At 55.2% G+C, this 17507-nt stretch overlaps 1 protein-coding gene across 5 annotated transcripts in view; it reads right to left on the reverse strand.

Moving 5' to 3' along the window:
* Nucleotides 1–17507, reverse strand: part of PCBP3 (poly(rC) binding protein 3) — a 284870-nt gene that overhangs the window by 34329 nt on the left and 233034 nt on the right. For all 5 annotated transcript variants that reach the window (XM_050785664.1, XM_050785665.1, XM_050785663.1 and 2 more), the window contains 4 exons: nucleotides 11386–11540; nucleotides 9248–9271; nucleotides 8245–8277; nucleotides 7778–7894 (listed from right to left, as the gene is read on the reverse strand). In XM_050785664.1, the coding sequence (XP_050641621.1) occupies nucleotides 7778–7894; nucleotides 8245–8277; nucleotides 9248–9271; nucleotides 11386–11540 (329 nt within the window). The remainder of the gene's footprint in view (nucleotides 1–7777; nucleotides 7895–8244; nucleotides 8278–9247; nucleotides 9272–11385; nucleotides 11541–17507) is intronic.

The following is a 17507-nucleotide window of genomic DNA, read 5'->3' on the forward strand; positions in this document are numbered from 1 at the left end:
GGAGGAGTGCAGGGGGTGCGTCCTGACTTCCCACGCTCAGAAGCCCACAGAGCCCCTCCCGTGCATAGCCGAGGACACAGTGGCCAGGCCAGGCCAGGGAGGACCAGGAGATGCTGCTGAGATGGACGTGCAGGCCCAACACGGCACACAGACGGCAAGGCAGGATGGCCACTGTGCCATAGTGGGGTTGGGGCAGGTCTGGCCTTGGTCGTGGAGACCTGGTGGGCAGGGGGTGTGGATAGACAGGCTGACACAGGAAGTGTAGACACTGGCCTAAGTGGAGGGGAGAATGGAGGCTGGAGACTAGCGGGGCTGGGTAGATGCCCAGGGCCAGGTGAGGCAGCGCTGCCAGGGACAGGCCACAACTAGGTGTCGAGGGCACGGGGGCAGAGAATGGCTCCTGGGGTCTGGTCTGGGGAAGGAGACGTGTGGTTAACGTAGAAGTGTGAGGGGGCAGCAAAGGCTGAGGTGGGGGTGAGCCAGTGCCCACCCTCCTGGGCAGCTGGTGTTTGGCTCATGGTCCTGACACCCAGGAGACGGAGCTGGGCTTTGGGTTCAGGCTGGTAACCCATGGGGGACAGGGCTTCCATCAGCTGCATGGGAAGTGTCTAGGCTGTGGCCTGGAGCTCGCTGCAGAGCGCGGTAAAGAGCTTGGCAGAGGCAGTGACACGGAGGCTCCCCCAGGATACCCGCCAGCTCTGGGTCCATCATGCCTGAGCTATGATTCAGGGCAACACAATTTGGTCTCCACAAAAAGTGCCCTCTTCTTAGAAACAAGGCCTGGGTCAGTGTGTGCCTGGACAAACTGCTATAGACTACCAAGAAAATAGGATGGTGTTCCCGTTTGTCTATTTTTTGTGCTGGGAGCTTGACTTTGACCCAGAGCGTTCTCTCCGGTGTTGTACCTGCTGGGGCTGGGGAGAGCCTCTGTGTGTCAAGGCTGGGGACCTGAGGCACGGGCACTGAATTCCCACTTCCTGCCACTCGCTCTCATGGGGCCATGTCTCCATCCCTCCTCTCCCAGGAAAACTCTTGAATGGACTCATTGCAACCTGGACTCGGGTGCCTGTTTCTCCAGTGGTTTCAATTCCCCAAGGATGACTGGGCCTCAGTGGCTGCCCTGGGGAACATTTGACTTTAACAAAATTGTTCATTGAGAGGCACCTTAAAAAAGAAAGATAATAAGATTTTTTCAGGCCCAATGGGCAGCGTTTTTTGATTGGTATGAAGAGGCCTCCAAATGAAGTTCTGATTTAAAAATAGCTTCACTAAACATTCTTTGGCTAAAGCTAGTCAGCAACCTGGCAGACATCAGCAACAAACCAGACCCCCAGGCTCATAAGCTCTCCCCTCCTTTTCCTCCCACTGCCCCTGCCCAGCACTCCCCCTGCCCTGTCCTTCCCTTCCAGTTCCTCCATCGACTCCACCTCTATCTTTTCCAGCCCTCCTAAAACCCCCAAATGCCAGCTGTCTGTAAAAACCCAACCCCCCAAAAACCAGGTGAATAGGCAACTCCAGAAGCTAACCCTTGGATTGCAGCTGAATTCAGAGCTGTACTTATGGATTCCCTACACCCAGACCAGACCTGCAATGACCAACAGAAGAATTTAGAATTATTTTGGTTGCACATGACCCAGAGTTACCTGAACTCTGTCAACAAATAAACCCGAGGATCAAAAAAGGTCCCACAGCAAAGTCCTAAATGCCACTCCTAAAACATCCCCAGTAGGAACTGATTAGAACAATCACACACACAGCTGTAAGATGAAACAACTGGAGATTTGGGGACAGACAGAAAGTCCCTTCTGACAACCCCGACTGTCTCTACCCTTCAAGGCTGGCGTGAGGGCAGCCCTGTCGCCCCATGAGGTCAGCGCTGGTGTGAGGGCAGCCCTGTCGCCCCATGAGGTCAGTGGAGTGAAGCCCCACGCGAAAACAGAAATGGGGATGGGAATAGCCCTTCTGCTGAATGACAGCCACTGGCAGAACACACTGAAAAAGCTCTGGAACAAAAATGAGCCAGGATTCCTGCAGATCAGAGAGCTAGGCGCCCCTCACCAGCCCCAGCGCCGGACAAGGACGCTCATTATAGCTGCTGCATTCAGAACGGACGTCAGAGAAAAGATGATCCCATCCCCATAAATAACAACTGAGACACAGAAAGATCCTGGGTCCAGGCAGTGAGGGAGCCCGACGAAGGAACGGGCGGCCGGCATCCCACCTGGCCTTCAGCCCTCAGAGTGACTAATGCTGGACGCAGGTGGTCTTCCTCATCCTCCTGGTGGCTGTGGCGACTGTTCTTACATCCGACCTGCAGAAAGGTCTCATGTCATCCTCCTCCTCAGTTTAGATACACCACACCCTGGAAGGCAGTTTCAAATAACCTGCCGTGTTTTCTCTCCCTATTTCCCAGCCCTGAACTCTAACCCTTGGGCCCTTGACTGGAAAACATTCATTCCTGCTCTGGGACTCCACCCCTGAAAATTTAGTAGGCAGAGACTTTGCTTGAAAATGGAATGGCATCTTAAATGCACATCAGAGACACTGTTTCCTGAGCTCCTAGAGAACTCAGCCCACTGGCAAGCTGTGTGGGCTCTGGGCAGACCCCCGCCTCATGAGGTGGGTGCAGACTCCAGACAAGGGTCTTGACGCTGCACCTGACACAATCCCACTAACACAGGCAAAATGACTGGGGCGGAGCCTCCAAAGGCTCCGAGAGGTTCCACCAAAACATGACCCGAAATTCTCCACAATCCCGTGACCCCAAATCCAAAAGAAGGGCTCAAACTACTGATACCAAACAGACAGAGATACTGATCTGCTGAAGACCTCAGGGCCACCAACAAAATTATTCTCCCTTACTTCCTAGGTGTACTGAACCGAAACACAACTTCGCTGTCCATTCTCTCCAAAGCCACTTGCTTCGTGGTGGCGGGTGTTCACGCTGTTCCTCCAGGGCTGCCGCTAGACCAGGAGAGTGAGCATGTTTTGCCCTCACTGGGAAGGACAATGATTAACCTGGACAGTCACGCCCTGGGGGTCACTGAAGCCCTCTCCTGCTTTTTCCAGGTGCTCATTAAGACCTAGAAGACCTAAATCTCCCTAGCAATTCAGTTCAGTCCTGGTGACGCCCTCCTTTGTTCAAGACAAGGAAGCCTGTGGAGGGACCCCACCCACCTGCAGCCTTAGCAGACTCCTGCTGAGAACCCCAGCCTAATGTCCTACTTCACAAGTGAAGCTGGAGGTGATCAGGCAGGGCCTGTGCTACAGAACCGGACCAAGTTCATCCACTGAAACCCTGATCCTCTGTGTGACTGTGTTTAGAGATGGGGCTTTACAGAGGTAACTAAGGTAAAATGGGGTGCCTACAGTAGAACCTAATGTAATCTGACTCGTGTCCTTGTAAGAAGAAGGGACGAGGATACTGACACACACAGAGGGGTGACCCTGTGAGGACCCAGGAAGAAGGTGGCGTCTCCAAGTCAAAGAAAGAGGCCTCAGAGGAACCGGCCCTGATGGCACCTTGATCTGAGACTTCCAGCCTCCTGGACTGTGAGAGAACCAGCGTCTGCTGTGTAAGCCGCCCAGCTGTGGCATTTTGCAATGGCAGCCCAAGCAGGCTGGGACAGTGTGCTGCTGCTAACCTGGCTCTCCTTCAGCACAGTCCCCTGTGGTGGGGAAAGTCTGCCAGATACAGAACTCATCACACTCGCCGGCACTTGTCAACTAGCCAAGGGCCCATGGCGGTGGATGCTCTGGAAACAGAGGGGCTTTTAGCTCTGCTGGAAGCCCACCCAACACGGGCCGCGTGCTGAGTTCTCAGGCACACTTCTTAGAGAGGTGGTGACTGCAGACGCGAGGCCAGTGCAGATGGAGATGCGGACGTTGGGGAAGGTGCTCTGGGGGGTCATTCTGGCCAACCAGTGCTTTAGCCACGGCTGACTCCAGCCAAGCCTTGAAGGCTGGATCTCTGGAGGCAAGCAGAGGCCATTGTAAGATTTCAACACTTCGCCCCTGATTTTGAAAAGGAAGAATGGACAAATTCTGAAAATTCTGGTTGTACCCTTTACTCAATCTTTTCTGGTGCCCTCAAGACAGCTGGCTTTGGTACCAGATGATTTCAAATGGGTATTAGCTAAGTCAATCCATGACACTCCTCATCATGCCGTAGACAAATTGATGAGTATCTCCAATCAGCACTGGTGGGAAGCTTTACAAAGACTGCTGAGGTTCTTTGAAGGCCAGGTATCTGTCAACAGCACAATCCGACATTGTGTGAGGGTGAGACGACGCCCCAGAGTGACGCCTCAAGGGCCCTCTGAACACCTTCAGGTAGATTTTAACCAGCGTCCACCTGGGACTAGAAATGCTTTCATTGTTGTGTGTCTGTTTTCAGGATGGGTTGAAGCATTTCCTTGTTTAAAAGCTATAGTCCTTAAAGTTGCTAAAAAAAATTCCTTGATTTTGTATTTCCAAGCTGAAGCATACCAACTTTTACATGAAGTGATTGAGAAATACATTTTACACAAACCATTAAACAGAACTCTGTGAGTGGTTACCCTTTACTCAAGAACAACACTGTCCTGACCATCCACAGTCTTCTGGAAAAACCGAAGGACCCAAAGATGAAAACTCCGAATCCTTTGAGCTTTCTTGGCCATACAGTCTGCTCGCTTGGAGACACCTCAGCTCTCCCTCCATGGACTGATGACTGGAGGGCTCGTACCTTTAGGGATTCCTGATACTCGATTCTGTCCTGCTGCAGGCAGAGATGGCAAATGACTGCAGAGGACTCAGCACAGCCCTACGTAACCTACGTAATCGCGTAGGTTACGGCTGCTTCCCACGACATCTTCCCAAACATCCTCCTTAGGTTCTTCAACCAGGAGATTTTGTCTATTGGAAGGGACATCAGAGAAAATCTGTTTCTCTAACCTCATTGGAAGGGGCCTTACCAGGTACTGCTAACAAACCCAGCAGTGAAACTCCAAGGAATCAGTCCTTGGGTTCACATTTCACAGCCAAAGTGGCGATTCAGAATTCCACACAACCAGAGAATGACTCCCATACAGGACCTCAAACTGAGGTTCTCTGAGATCCTCTAGAGGCAGCCATTCTTCAGAAACAGATGGCTAATCTGAGACCTTCCTGCAAGCTGAAGACCTTGGACAAAGGCCAGTTTCTGCTCAGATGTCCTGACAAGACCTCTGTCTGATTTGTTTCCTTTTTTATCTGCTTACATTTAATCACTCTCCCTCTCATTCTCCACGGGCCCCTGGTTGTCATCCACCTCTGGTCCCTTTTCTATTTTCTTTTCACTTTATGATAATTGTTAGCTTAACACATATTCATTCTAATGCCATTCTTGATTATGCCAAACAGTAACCACTGCCCTCACTCTCACTGACTACTGGACACACCGCCCACCACCAGGCCCCAGGGAGGAAAATCTCAAGACATGCCAATTTCATCAAATGGGACCCTGGGGGATGACAGCTGATGCTTTCCGCTTGCATCTACATGGACAACTGACTCTAAACAAATCACCTGTGACTTTGCTAGCATCCCTTTCTCCTAGAAAAGCAACCAATTATTAAAGTTTACTGATCAGTCCCCAGGTCATTTGAAACTTAAATTTAGCAACCTGCATAGGGCAACCAGCCGTTAAACACTGGCCACGAGGGAGAAACAAAGACAGGTCCCAACTGAAGCTGGAGGGCACAGGCCTCGGTTCTAACCTCTTGGCCTGAGCCACAGCCCTTCCCCGGTCTCCATATGCCTCCACCAGACACTGCTTCCTTGGGGCCAGTCACCAGGCCCTGCTGGCCTCAGATGAATAACTCAGACACCTTAGGAAAGGTATCCTGAGACTTCTTTGTACATAGAGACCCTAATTCTATAATCTCCACAGCTGGAAATTCTGACTCAAACTTCAGTTCCAAAACCAGGCCACCTGTGATTATGTGTGTGCCCTGTGGGAGGGATGACTGAGTGTCTCCCACAGTGGGAATCACACAGGCAGAAACTGCGGTCAGAAACGCATCGCCAACTCCGGCAGAAGTTATTCGGGACACCGCCTGCCCTGGGTGGAAGATGTGTTGGCATAAGCAGCGGTGGGTAATTGCTTTTCTGCAGGTTTCTTGCTGGCCAGCCATGCTGGCGTCTGTGCCACTGCACATGCCACCTGTAGAGCGAAGGTCCCAGGAGCGGGCTGCCCAGCACCCTAAGGAGCGGCCACGAGGCTCTCCGAGGCTGGCCCTCATGGCTATGGGATGTGTCCTCTTGCCTTGGGTTGGGTAACAGCGCTCTTGGTCTCACCACTGTCCAGGGACTCGGTTGTTCTTGTTTCTGTCTTGGTGTCACGATGCTGGTCTGCTGCATTCCATCAGTCTCCCGTCAGGCAATGGCCAGGATGACTCAGCAACAGAAAGATCCCGAGGACCCCGCAGCACAGCTGACCAAAAAGGCAACTGAACCATCCCCAAGCAGTGTGACCTGGCTCTCTAGCCTTTCCTGAACTGGCTATCCTCTTGCAAATGAGAGAGTAGCTAAAAGGGGAAACTAAGAAACAACCTCCAGACAGTGGCTAGGACCACCTATGATAGGGGAGCACTGGCCCCAGTGTCTGCAGCGTCCAGCCCTGGAGGCCAGGCCACAGCCTCTGCTGCACTCGGCCCTGAGCAGTCAGCTTCCCTCATGTGCGTCCCCAGTTCCAACTCAGGACCCACTGGAAAAGGCCTCGCACGCTCCCCCAACCAGTCACATGGGATGTCCCACTTCTAGCCCCACTGCCTCCCCCAGGGCACATCCCTCCTCTCCTCTCCCACACCGAAGTTCCCCCTCCTGCCTGACTTTGAGTCTCTGCCAAGCACAGAAGATGGCACCGACCACCACCATGGCCAGCTTTGAATACTAAAGAGCCTCTGCCCATTCTCCCTTGGAGGGCTCTTCGCTTATTCCCACAAAGTGCACCTCATTACTTAATGGTAACCCCTCAAAGACACTAAATGCATCTCTAACTTCCAGCAATTTCAAGAAAATTAGAAACACATAGAAGACATTATAATTTCACTCAATGACAGAATACACAGAAGTGCTGCTCTTTCTTTCTCTCTCCCCCTCGCTCTCTGTCTCTCTCTCTGTCTCTGTCTCTCTGTCTCTCTTGTCTCTGTTTCTCTCTCTCTCTCTCTCTCTGTGTCTCCCTCTGCCTCTCTCCCTCTGTTTCTCTCTCTCTGTCTCTGTCTCTCTCTGTCTCATAACCACCAACATGGATGGTCTCTACCTTTACCATCCATATCTAAGCCAGGCTACATCAGCTCTCATGGGGGGCCCAGAGGCATGGTGCTGTGTGGCTGAGGACCAGGGCTGTGCCAGCCAGGGCTTCGTCACGAGCCATGTGGCAGAGCTGGCTGGAGGCTGGAGGTGCTGGTGGGGCCTGAGGGTCAGCCAGGCTGCATGCCCCGGGGGGAAGGGTAGGGTGTTCTGAGGCCATGCTAGGTGCCCCAGCGCAGGGTCTGGGGAAGCTGAGGGAGGTGGACTTAAGGCACATAGCCGGGAGTAGCTGGCTTCAGAAGGACAGAGGGACACTGGCCCCTGACTGGGTGAACCAGAGCTGGGGAGAGGCCCTGGGAGGTAAAGGAGGTGAGTGTGGTTATGGGGCTGCCTGGGCGGGCTGGGGCATCCCCTAGTCCAGGTACAAGGGAGAAGGCCCAGGGAGCCAGCTGGGACCATGCCCACCCCCACCAGGCTGGCCAAGGTTCCCCGGGATGCAGGTTACCTCCTCAAACTTGTATGCAATCATGGCAAAGGCCTTGAAGATGGCGTCTGTGGGGCCTGTGATGGTCACAATCCTCTCTGGGCAGTTTCCCTCTGAGATGTTGATCCTCGCACCACTCTAGGGTGAGAGCAGAGAAACCCTTGGGCCAGTGGGCCGGGGGCCAAAGTCCGTTGACAATTGACACAAACACATGCCTCTGTCCGCTGACTGGCAAACCACGAATGAACAGTAAAATGCTTCTCAACAATCTCCTTTACAAGGAAATTTTAATTAGCAAAAGGAATTCAACGGATTCCTTCCCCACAGGGAAGCACAGGAGGCCCGAGTAGGGGGAAAGAGGCCCTGCACTGCACTCCCCACAGGCCCCGGCCGAGAGCACAGGCAGGATGTCAGCAGGGGCAGAGCCTGGGGACCCTCCCTGCTCACCCGGGAATGGCTGCAGACAGGTCAGGACCCACCACACTCACCTCCTCACGCATCTTCTTCACAGTTTCTCCTTTCTGGAATAAAGATTTAGACAATAAGGAAAAGGTGTCCCTTTGGCACTGAGGACAATGCGGCCAGGGTGGGTGGGGAGCGGCCTGGCCCATGTGCCCACACCGCAGAGCCTCCCACCTGCGCTGGAGGAGCAAACCAGCCTCTCCACTAAGGCCAGGCTTCATGCCCACCACGCCCTGGCGGACATTTCGGATGGGAAACTGAGGCCCAGGAAGGCAAGTGCACCCACCTACGGGCACACAGCTGGCAAGGGTGGTGCAGGTCTGACCTGACTCCCCATGGCAGCTCACTCGTGGCACGTGGCAGTGTGTGTGCCCTCAGGCGCCCCCCACGGCCGGCTGCGCTCTGGCTCGCCCTCCCGGAGGTGGTGACTCTCGGAGACGCACCCTCTCAAGCGCTTGGGAGGAAGCCGGGACAATGACCTACTAGAGGCGCCCCCATGGTGAGACTGAGGGGAAGGACACAGGACCCCCGGAGGTGGTGAAAATGTGACAAAGACGGGGAGGTGGCCCTCACTGCTCAGCCTCCTGGGGCAGCAGACTTCCAAACTGGGCCTTATTTCCCCTGGGCCAGCCCTGATTTGGAAAGGAAGTGTCTGGGGGCTGCTGCCTCCACCGGCACTCCTGGAGACCACCCAGACTACACAGCCGTCTGAAGAACGCGTGAGAAATCATTCTTTGTGGGGTCTTCAACTGGGAAAGAAGGGCTGGCCACTGAGGCCACGGGCAGGGGCAGCGAGGCGACCAGCTGGGGAGAACCCTTTCCCCTCAGTCTGCACAGAGCCAGGGACCAGCTTCAATGTCACGCAGCATAAAGGTGGCACCTCTGGGGTCCTGACTTCATGGAACACAGACCACCCACCTACTGGGAAAGGCGCACCTGCTGGGTGCCACCTAGCACCCAAGGAGGCTGCCATCCTCACCATCCCCTTACAGAGACCCCAAGACAGGCAGAGATTCAATCAATAATTACCTTCCCAATGATGCTTCCAACTTCCTGCAGGAAAAAAATCACAGAAAGATGATGTCATAGAGCAGGAGGAGGAAAACACCGGAGGCAGACATTGCCGAAACCTGCCTACCTTCCCTGTGTGAGTGAAGAAGGGAGAATTCAGAATCTGCCGGTGGTGGGGGCAGGGTGGGTGTGTGTACAAGCCAGGCTGCCTATACAGAGGCCCTGAGCCGGGGCTTCCTTGGCACCCACCTGACCAGGCCAGAGATGGGCTGACTCGAAGTGCCCCGGGGGAGGGCAGCTGCCTGCCCCCGATAAATAACTCAGGGGGCATCACCTACGCACTCAGGCTGCCAGGAAACCCTGGAAGAAATGCGTGAAAAATAAAGCCTCCTTCAATTGTGTGACTCAAATAAAACTTAGCACTGCTAGTGCTCCATGACTGCTATTTAAAAGGCAGCCTGTTAAAAGGAATGCTGGAAGATGCTGCCACAGTTCTGACGGTGAGCCCGAGGTGGTTTTGGGACACACACTCCCCGCTGTGCTGAGTGGCCCAGTATCTCCCTGTCCAGCAGCGGGACGGAGCTGACAGGTGCTACTGTGGCCTGTCACCTGAAGCAGGGCCAGCAATGGTGACTCTGTGAGGCTGTGAGGACAGCGTGCAGAGGGGGCCATGGAGGCAGAGGGAGGCCGTGAGGACGGCGTGCAGAGGGGTCCGTGGAGGGAGAGGGAGGCCGTGAGGACGGCGTGCAGAGGGGGCCGTGGAGGCAGAGGGAGGCCGTGAGGACGGTGTGCAGAGGGGTCCGTGGAGGGAGAGGGAGGCCGTGAGGACGGTGTGCAGAGGGGTCCGTGGAGGGAGAGGGAGGCCGTGAGGACGGTGTGCAGAGGGGTCCGTGGAGGGAGAGGGAGGCCGTGAGGACGGTGTGCAGAGGGGTCCGTGGAGGGAGAGGGACACTGGACACAAGGAGGGGCCCCTGTCAACCAGGGTACCTCCCCCACAGAGTACAGCTGGGTGGCATGGCCACTGCTGCTGGAGATAGGGCTGTGCACCTGGCCTCAAAGAGCCTCATCTACTGTGGGGCCTTGGCTCCTGACACCCACAGTCGGAGAGGCAGGTCCGTCTGTCTCCACTGCAGGAATGAACGCTCTGGGTGTGGGCACCACCACCTTCCCTCAGGAGGAGGCTGTCTTCTGGAAACCTAGGATGTGCCAGTGCTGTGGGGCTAGAGCCCAGAGCCTCCGCCAGCCTCCTCCTGGAGGGAGGCCACACACAGATACTGGCAGCTGGATTCCTCATGGTGCACACCTGAGGCAGGAAGAACTGGGGGACCCTGTGCTGTGGGGCTGGAACTGGGGTTCCATATAGGGAGTTGAACATGGAAGGAAGCGCTCTGCGGAGGTGCAGCCCGGGACCCACAGCAGCCCAGGAGCACCACGCGCCCTGGCTTCCAGAACATGCCACCACATACAGGAGCTACTGAGGGAGTGGCTGGTTCCAGGCCTGGGACAAGGAGGACAAGATGAGCAGAGAGCAGGATGGGGCTGTAGGAACAGGGACTCGTCAGGCCTTGGGGTTCTGGCCAAAGCAGGGCAGCGAGGGCATCGGAGCAAATCACGTGGTCACGGAAGGATGAGCCGGGGAAGAACATAGCAACCCAACTCCCAGAGGATAGAAACATGCTCTGAAAGTCTGAGGAGTTTCCTGCGAGTGGTCAACAGGCACACTCCAGGGCAGAGCTGCTGCTGTGTTCCTGCCAAAGGCCAGGAGACCTAGACCAAGGCACAGGTACTCCGCACACACTGCAAAGTGTCAACCGCAGAGTCAAAGCCAACCATCTACTCCAGGTGGAAGGGACTCGAGACGGCACCAGGGGATGCCGTGCGGCCGCTATGAAGGAAGCCAGTGGTAGGAATGCATCCGTGTGGGTGCCCTGACACGGATGGCTGTGTGTGGCTGTGCTGGAGAAGGTCCCTGTTGGTAGGAAACACGCAGGAGGTATCAGGTTGGCACTGAGTCTCAAAGGGGCTGTACCTATAACTGCTTTGTAAGTTTGAGATTGCTTAAAATAAGATTAAAAAATGATCCAAAGACCCAGGCAGTATCAGGTTCTGTCTGCTGCGGCCGCCTTTCCTACAGTGCCAATGGTGGCTCCTCTTACCTTTCCATGCATCAGCAGGCGGATGGTAAGGGTCACGTTCAGGCCACCTTCTGAGACCTTGGACTCCATCCTTCTGCCAAATTGTGGCTGGGGGTGGTGGCTTAAGGCGCTGAGGGTGCTGTGAGGAAGGACAGATGGGGCCCAGAAGGCGTCACCTGGAGAGAGAAGGCACAGCTGCTGCTAGAGAAGAGTCTCATGGCCCATGCACATCCAGGGGCCTCCTGGGTGGCAGTAGGAAGGGGTTGCCCACCCGCCACGTGCTGACCAGGCCTCACATGCTTGGCACAGGGTACGCAGGAGTTCAGGGGAGGGCCTTGGGAGAGGTCTCCAGGGAGGCCCCACAGCTACCTCCCTCCTGACACTGGGCAGGCCACCGCAGCTCCTGGCCAAGGTCTGCATCTGCCCAGGCTCATAGGAGCACCTCTCTCAGCAGCCAGAGACTGGCAGGAGCTACCCCTGTGAGGCCCTGGGGACTCGCATCTCATAGGCCCAGCGCCCTGCAGCTCTGCCCCCTTGCTTCTGCTGTGGCCTCAACACACGGTTGTGGGGTGCCGGAGTCCCCTCGCCAGGGTGTGGGAGCCGGCCCTTCACATCCCGAGCCTGCCATCCTCATCCCCTCATGCTCTCATGTGACTTAGTCTCTGTCAACTAAGCTGCCAAACAGCTGGTGTCCCTGGCAGTTCTCGGCAAGTGCCTTCCACGCACACAGCGCTGTCTGCAGTCATCGTGTCACTGCTGTGCACTGTCGTTCAGTGAACTGACGGAGCCCACTGGGCAAAATTAAGGCCTCATTTTATGATTGACCAGCAAAGAATGATAGTAGTGAAGGTGAGGAGCTCGTGCGACGGTCAGGGCGACTTTGCGCGGCACGGTGGGGACCCTGCTCCGAGGAACTGGGCTCTGCAGAGTCAGTTCCACACCGAGTCCTTCCCTGAAGGGCAACACCTCACTCAGGGGGGCTGCCTCGCAAAATCCACCAGGAACAGAACCCTGTGAAGCCGCACCCCCCACCATAATCGAGCTGCCTGGACACTGCCCTTTGATTCAACCGGTTCACACAGAAGAAGAGGCTATGGGTTAAAAGATGGGACAAAGGGCTTTTTTCTCAATAAAATAGTTCTGTTAAAAATATGCTAAAAGAAAAACACAAAGACAACACAGAGGCAAAGCCCATTCCAACTGCCTGTGTGGTGTGTAAGGAGGATCTGCAAACAGCAGCCACAGGTGTCGGGGTGGAGCCACAGCCACGGATGCACCTCTGCACTGACAAAGTGACTCGCTGTCTACACCTGCGCTTACGCTGTCTACACCCATGCTTACTGTGCTTAAAAACGCATGTATAGGTCACTTCATCAACACACTCAGACTATCACAAAATTACTGTAATTTTATTACAAATTGTTATCTGTAATATTATTTGTATTAATTTATAATTTTATTACATTATTATTTGTAATAAAATGACACTTTGAAGGACAAGGATTTTCACGTTGCAGTTAACGAGGACTTCACGTAGCACAAAGGGTTCTGAAGATCATCCTTGCATACGAATGCTCTCGCTTCACTGTGTAGCACATCGGCCACATGTGGCTTTTTCAGTTTAAAACTAAACATCCACAAGCACATTTAAAGTGCCAAACAGTCTTGTGTGGGCAGCGGCGGCTGCCGGGGGAAAAGCAGAGAAGCCGTTTCTGGCACCACGGACAGCTCTGCTGGACAGCAAGCTCATGCCATTGCTTCGGTGACTCATTGTAAGTAGTGCGTTCGTGTAGAAAGGTCTCAGAAAGGAGAGAAGAGTATCAGTTCCAATGCATGGCGTGGCCCAATAAGCACCTCTGTGCGCACACGGGCACCCTGAGATAAGCCCGGCTGCAGCCTTTCACCTGTGGGTACCGACGGACCAGCACACATGGACTGGATCTCGGTGTGGCTGCTCTGGAGCTCCGTGCCTCCTTTTTAATTAAAAACTCTCCTCCCTATCAGAGGGACAGCAGGGCCCTGCAGCCATCTGTTATGTCAAGGTTTCCAGCCGAGGGAAGGGAAAGTGGGTCAGCTCCTGCCAGGCGTGCTTGGGGCTCCAGGCTGTCAGCCTCTATCAGTCACACAGGCCAGCGAGCTGCAGCCAGCGCCTCTCTTCATTGCAAGGGCAGCATGAGTGAGGGGCCGTCCTGTGCAGTGCGGGTCACCTGGGACTCAGTGCCCAGGACCCTAGAGGACCTACCCTGCTCCAGTTAGCAGCTCCCAGAGTTGCAGACCACTTGGAAGGCCAGGGTGAACGAGGTGTCAGCTGCTCTTTGGCTGTCCCCGGGCACCTGCCCGTCCATGCCATATGCAAAGTGCCCTGGCCTTGCTGCCACCTCTGCGGCTGCTGCTGTCCTTCCCAGCTAACACTGGCCATCTGCCCAGAGTCCATGGGGCAGTTTGGTGGCTACCAGGAAATGAAGGGCTGAAGTGGAGCCTGCAGCAGCCCACGCTGTGACCACGGGCATCCAAGGCCCCATGCGACTGGCCGTTCCTCGGAATGGAGCCCGTTCTGAGGCTTGTCCACCCCTCCCCACACTGTGTTCCAGAAACAGGCAGAGCTCTGGTCCATCCAGGACCCTCCCTCTGTCCCGTCCAGTGCTGGAGATTTAGCACATTTTAGCCCATGCAATGGGAGGGGAAGAAGAGACAGGCACAGTCATCCCGTGAGGGCCTGGGCCCCCAACCGCCTCATCCCCGTCCCCGTCTGCACCCGGGGCCCTCACCTGCCTCCCTTCCTGTCTATACCCAGGGCCCTCACCTGCCTCCCTTCCTGTCTATACCCGGGGTCCTCACCTGCCTCCCTTCCTGTCTATACCCGGGGCCCTCACCTGCCTCCCCCTGCCCCAACTGTACCCAAGGCCCTCACCTGCCTCCCTTCTCGTCTATACCCAGGGTCCCCACCTGCCTCCCCCTGCCCCGCATCTACACCCGGGGTCCCCACCTCCTCCCTACTGTCTGCACTTGCCCAGGGGGTCTGTGGACCACCACTCCCAGATGTGTCTCAGGCCAGAACACACTCTGCACCCCAGATCCCAGGGGATGAGCCTAGAGCTGTGGCCACGGGGATTTCAGACACCCACATTTGACATATGTGACCAGCACGACTCCTGGCCTACCCCATCGCATGCATTAACAAACCCAGCAGCCCCCACCCGCCATGTGAGGCACAATCTGAGCTTTTCTGCCCCCTCTTCCACCCTCACTGCCCCCAAATCCTGCCCCACCCTCCAGCCCCTGCTGTCACAGGTGCCAGGGACGCCTCCAAAAAGCAACACAGAGCCCCCTCTCTCCTCCCCCCTCAAGACAACTCTCCACGGTCCCATTCTCTCAGAGTTCAGTCTAAGGCCTCATCCACACCCTCCAACTGCCACAGGCCCTGAGGGTAAAAGCCCCCAGCACTTCTCCTCCCCCGAGACTCCCGCCCTGCCCGGGCCTAGAACACCCTCCTTCCCGCGCTCAGTCCTCGCTCCATGGTGGCCCCTCCTCCTGGGGCTTCCCTGTTAGTAATGGCTCCCTCCCCAGAACTCCCTCCCTTCTCCAGTTCCCTGCACCGACTTCCAGCTCACACAATGGCCCTGACGCATAGCTACGGAAGCAGAGAGGGTCTCAGCACCCACAGTGGAGACGGTCACTAAGATGGGGAGATCCAGGTGGATGGAGTGAAGGTGCCCTGAGGACATACAGGCTGAAGGGGGCTGAGTGTGGGGCCTAGAGGTGGGGACAGTCCGTGCATAGATCTGGGGTGCAGATCCCCTTACAGAGGACACAGGGCCAGCGCTGGGAGCCCAATTTAGCCACAGCCTTGGGGTCAGTCCTGGCAGGGCCAGCCTCAGCTGCAGAGACGCCTCATCCAAGGCCCTGTGGATCGGCTGGACCTGCCGCACAGACCATGCCCGCTTCCCCTCCTCCCAGGTGTGAACATGAACACAGTCTGGGCACATTAAGCCCCATGAGACAGGACCGTGCCTCATGCCCCGGGAGAGATGGGACTGCACCCCTGACGTGCACTTGCAGCTCCCCTTTCTCAGGCCAGGGACTAATGCGCTGTTTCCTTGTTCTGCACAATGACTGGAGAGAATTAACCAACGCCAGGGGCAGAAACCTCCAGCCTTCTTGGTTCATGACCCTTGTAGATGAGCTTCCCCTGTTTTCTGCACTGCTTAGACCAGAAGACAGGAAGCCGTGACTGCCACATCCTCTGACGGGTTAAATGTACCCTTCCCCGAAACAGGCACTGCCCGTCACCCGTCAAACGCCGTGACTGCGCCCACCTCGTAGGAAGGACGCCGCGATCCTGCTAAAAGCCCCTCGGCCTCTGCCTGCCCGAGGGCACCCTTCCCCTGCCTGCTTCCGAGGGCGGACTCCATTCCTCTGGAGTTGGTGTTTCCGGGTGGGCCAGCCTCCAACCACCTTTGAATAAACCCCCCTTACATTAGATTCTGACCCTGTGTGATTTTAGGCCGGTGGGGCTCTGTGGAATGCAGGCTGTGTAGACGTCCTGCCTCAGGGGCTGCTTCTACTGGGTGACAGGCACGGCATAATTGACACAACCCAGGAGGCTGGCGCCTGAGGTCAAAGGGGCGCAGAGGCCCCGGGGCTGTGTGGGAGGAGGGGCTGGGCCAGGGGAGCAGGTGCTCAGTGAGAGCTCTGATGGCCCCGTGCAGCAGTGTAGACGGACTCACCATTTATCCTTGAGTGTGTAATGTGGCGCCGTGGCCTTTTATAGGTATCACTGATTGTTAATAGGCTGCACAAACTTAAAGTCTACAGTGTGACAGTCTTGCCCGTGTATACACCTGGAGCTGCCCCACAGCAGCTCACAGAAGTCTGCAGTCCTTGGTCCCCCGCGGTCCTTGCTCCCGCTGCACCCGCCACTGCCCCCCGACAATCACCCACTTGTGGTCACTATAGACTCCGGGACTTTCAGAAGTCGATACAAATGGAATCACGTCATAAGTATTCTTTTGTGTCTGGCTTCTCTTACTTGGTATTTACTGAAGATGTATCCATGCTGCTGAGCGTATCAGCGTTCCTTTCTGTTTAGAATTCCACTGTGGGAAAATACCACCACTGGCTTCCATTCACCCAGTGAAGAACATTCGAGCTGTTTCCAAGGGGAGCTACCCAAATAAAGCTGCTCTGGACATCTGTGCACAGTTCTTCTCAAGGAAGCACATTCATTTCCTGCAGGTACCACCTAGGAGTAGAACGGCGGGATCCTGCGGTAGCTGCACGCGGAACGTCCTAAGAAACTGTTCAAGGCCATGGCACAGCAGTTCCACTATCTACATTCCCCTCAGCAGTGCAGAGTTCCAGGTTCTATTATCTATATTCCCTCAGCAGCACACAGAGTTCCAGGTTCCATTATCTATATTCCCTCAGCAGTGCACAGAGCTCCAGGTTCTATTATCTATATTCCCTCAGCAGTGCACACAGAGTTCCAGGTTCCATTATCTATATTCCCTCAGCAGCACACAGAGCTCCAGGTTCTATTATCTACATTCCCCTCAGCAGTACACACAGAGTTCCAGGTTCTATTATCTATATTCCCTCAGCAGCACACAGAGTTCCAGGTTCTATTATCTATATTCCCTCAGCAGTGCAGAGTTCCAGGTTCTATTATCTATATTCCCTCAGCAGTGCACAGAGTTCCAGGTTCTATTATCTATATTCCCCTCAGCAATGCACAGAGCTCCAGGTTCTATTATCTATATTCCCGCAGCAGTGGACAGAGTTCCAGGTTCTATTATCTATATTCCCCTCAGCAGCACACAGAGTTCCAGGTTCTATTATCTATATTCCCTCAGCAGTGCACACAGAGTTCCATGTTCTATTATCTACATTCCCTCAGCAGTGCACACAGAGTTCCAGGTTCTATTATCTATATTCCCCTCAGCAGCGCACAGAGTTCCAGGTTCTATTATCTATATTCCCTCAGCAGTGCACAGAGTTCCAGGTTCTATTATCTATATTCCCTCAGCAGTGCACAGAGTTCCAGGTTCTATTATCTACATTCCCTCAGCAGTGCACAGAGTTCCAGGTTCTATTATCTATATTCCCCTCAGCAGTGCACACAGAGTTCCATGTTCTATTATCTA

The sequence above is a fragment of the Macaca thibetana genome, chromosome 3, assembly GCF_024542745.1.
Source record: "Macaca thibetana thibetana isolate TM-01 chromosome 3, ASM2454274v1, whole genome shotgun sequence".
NCBI lineage: Eukaryota > Metazoa > Chordata > Mammalia > Primates > Cercopithecidae > Macaca > Macaca thibetana.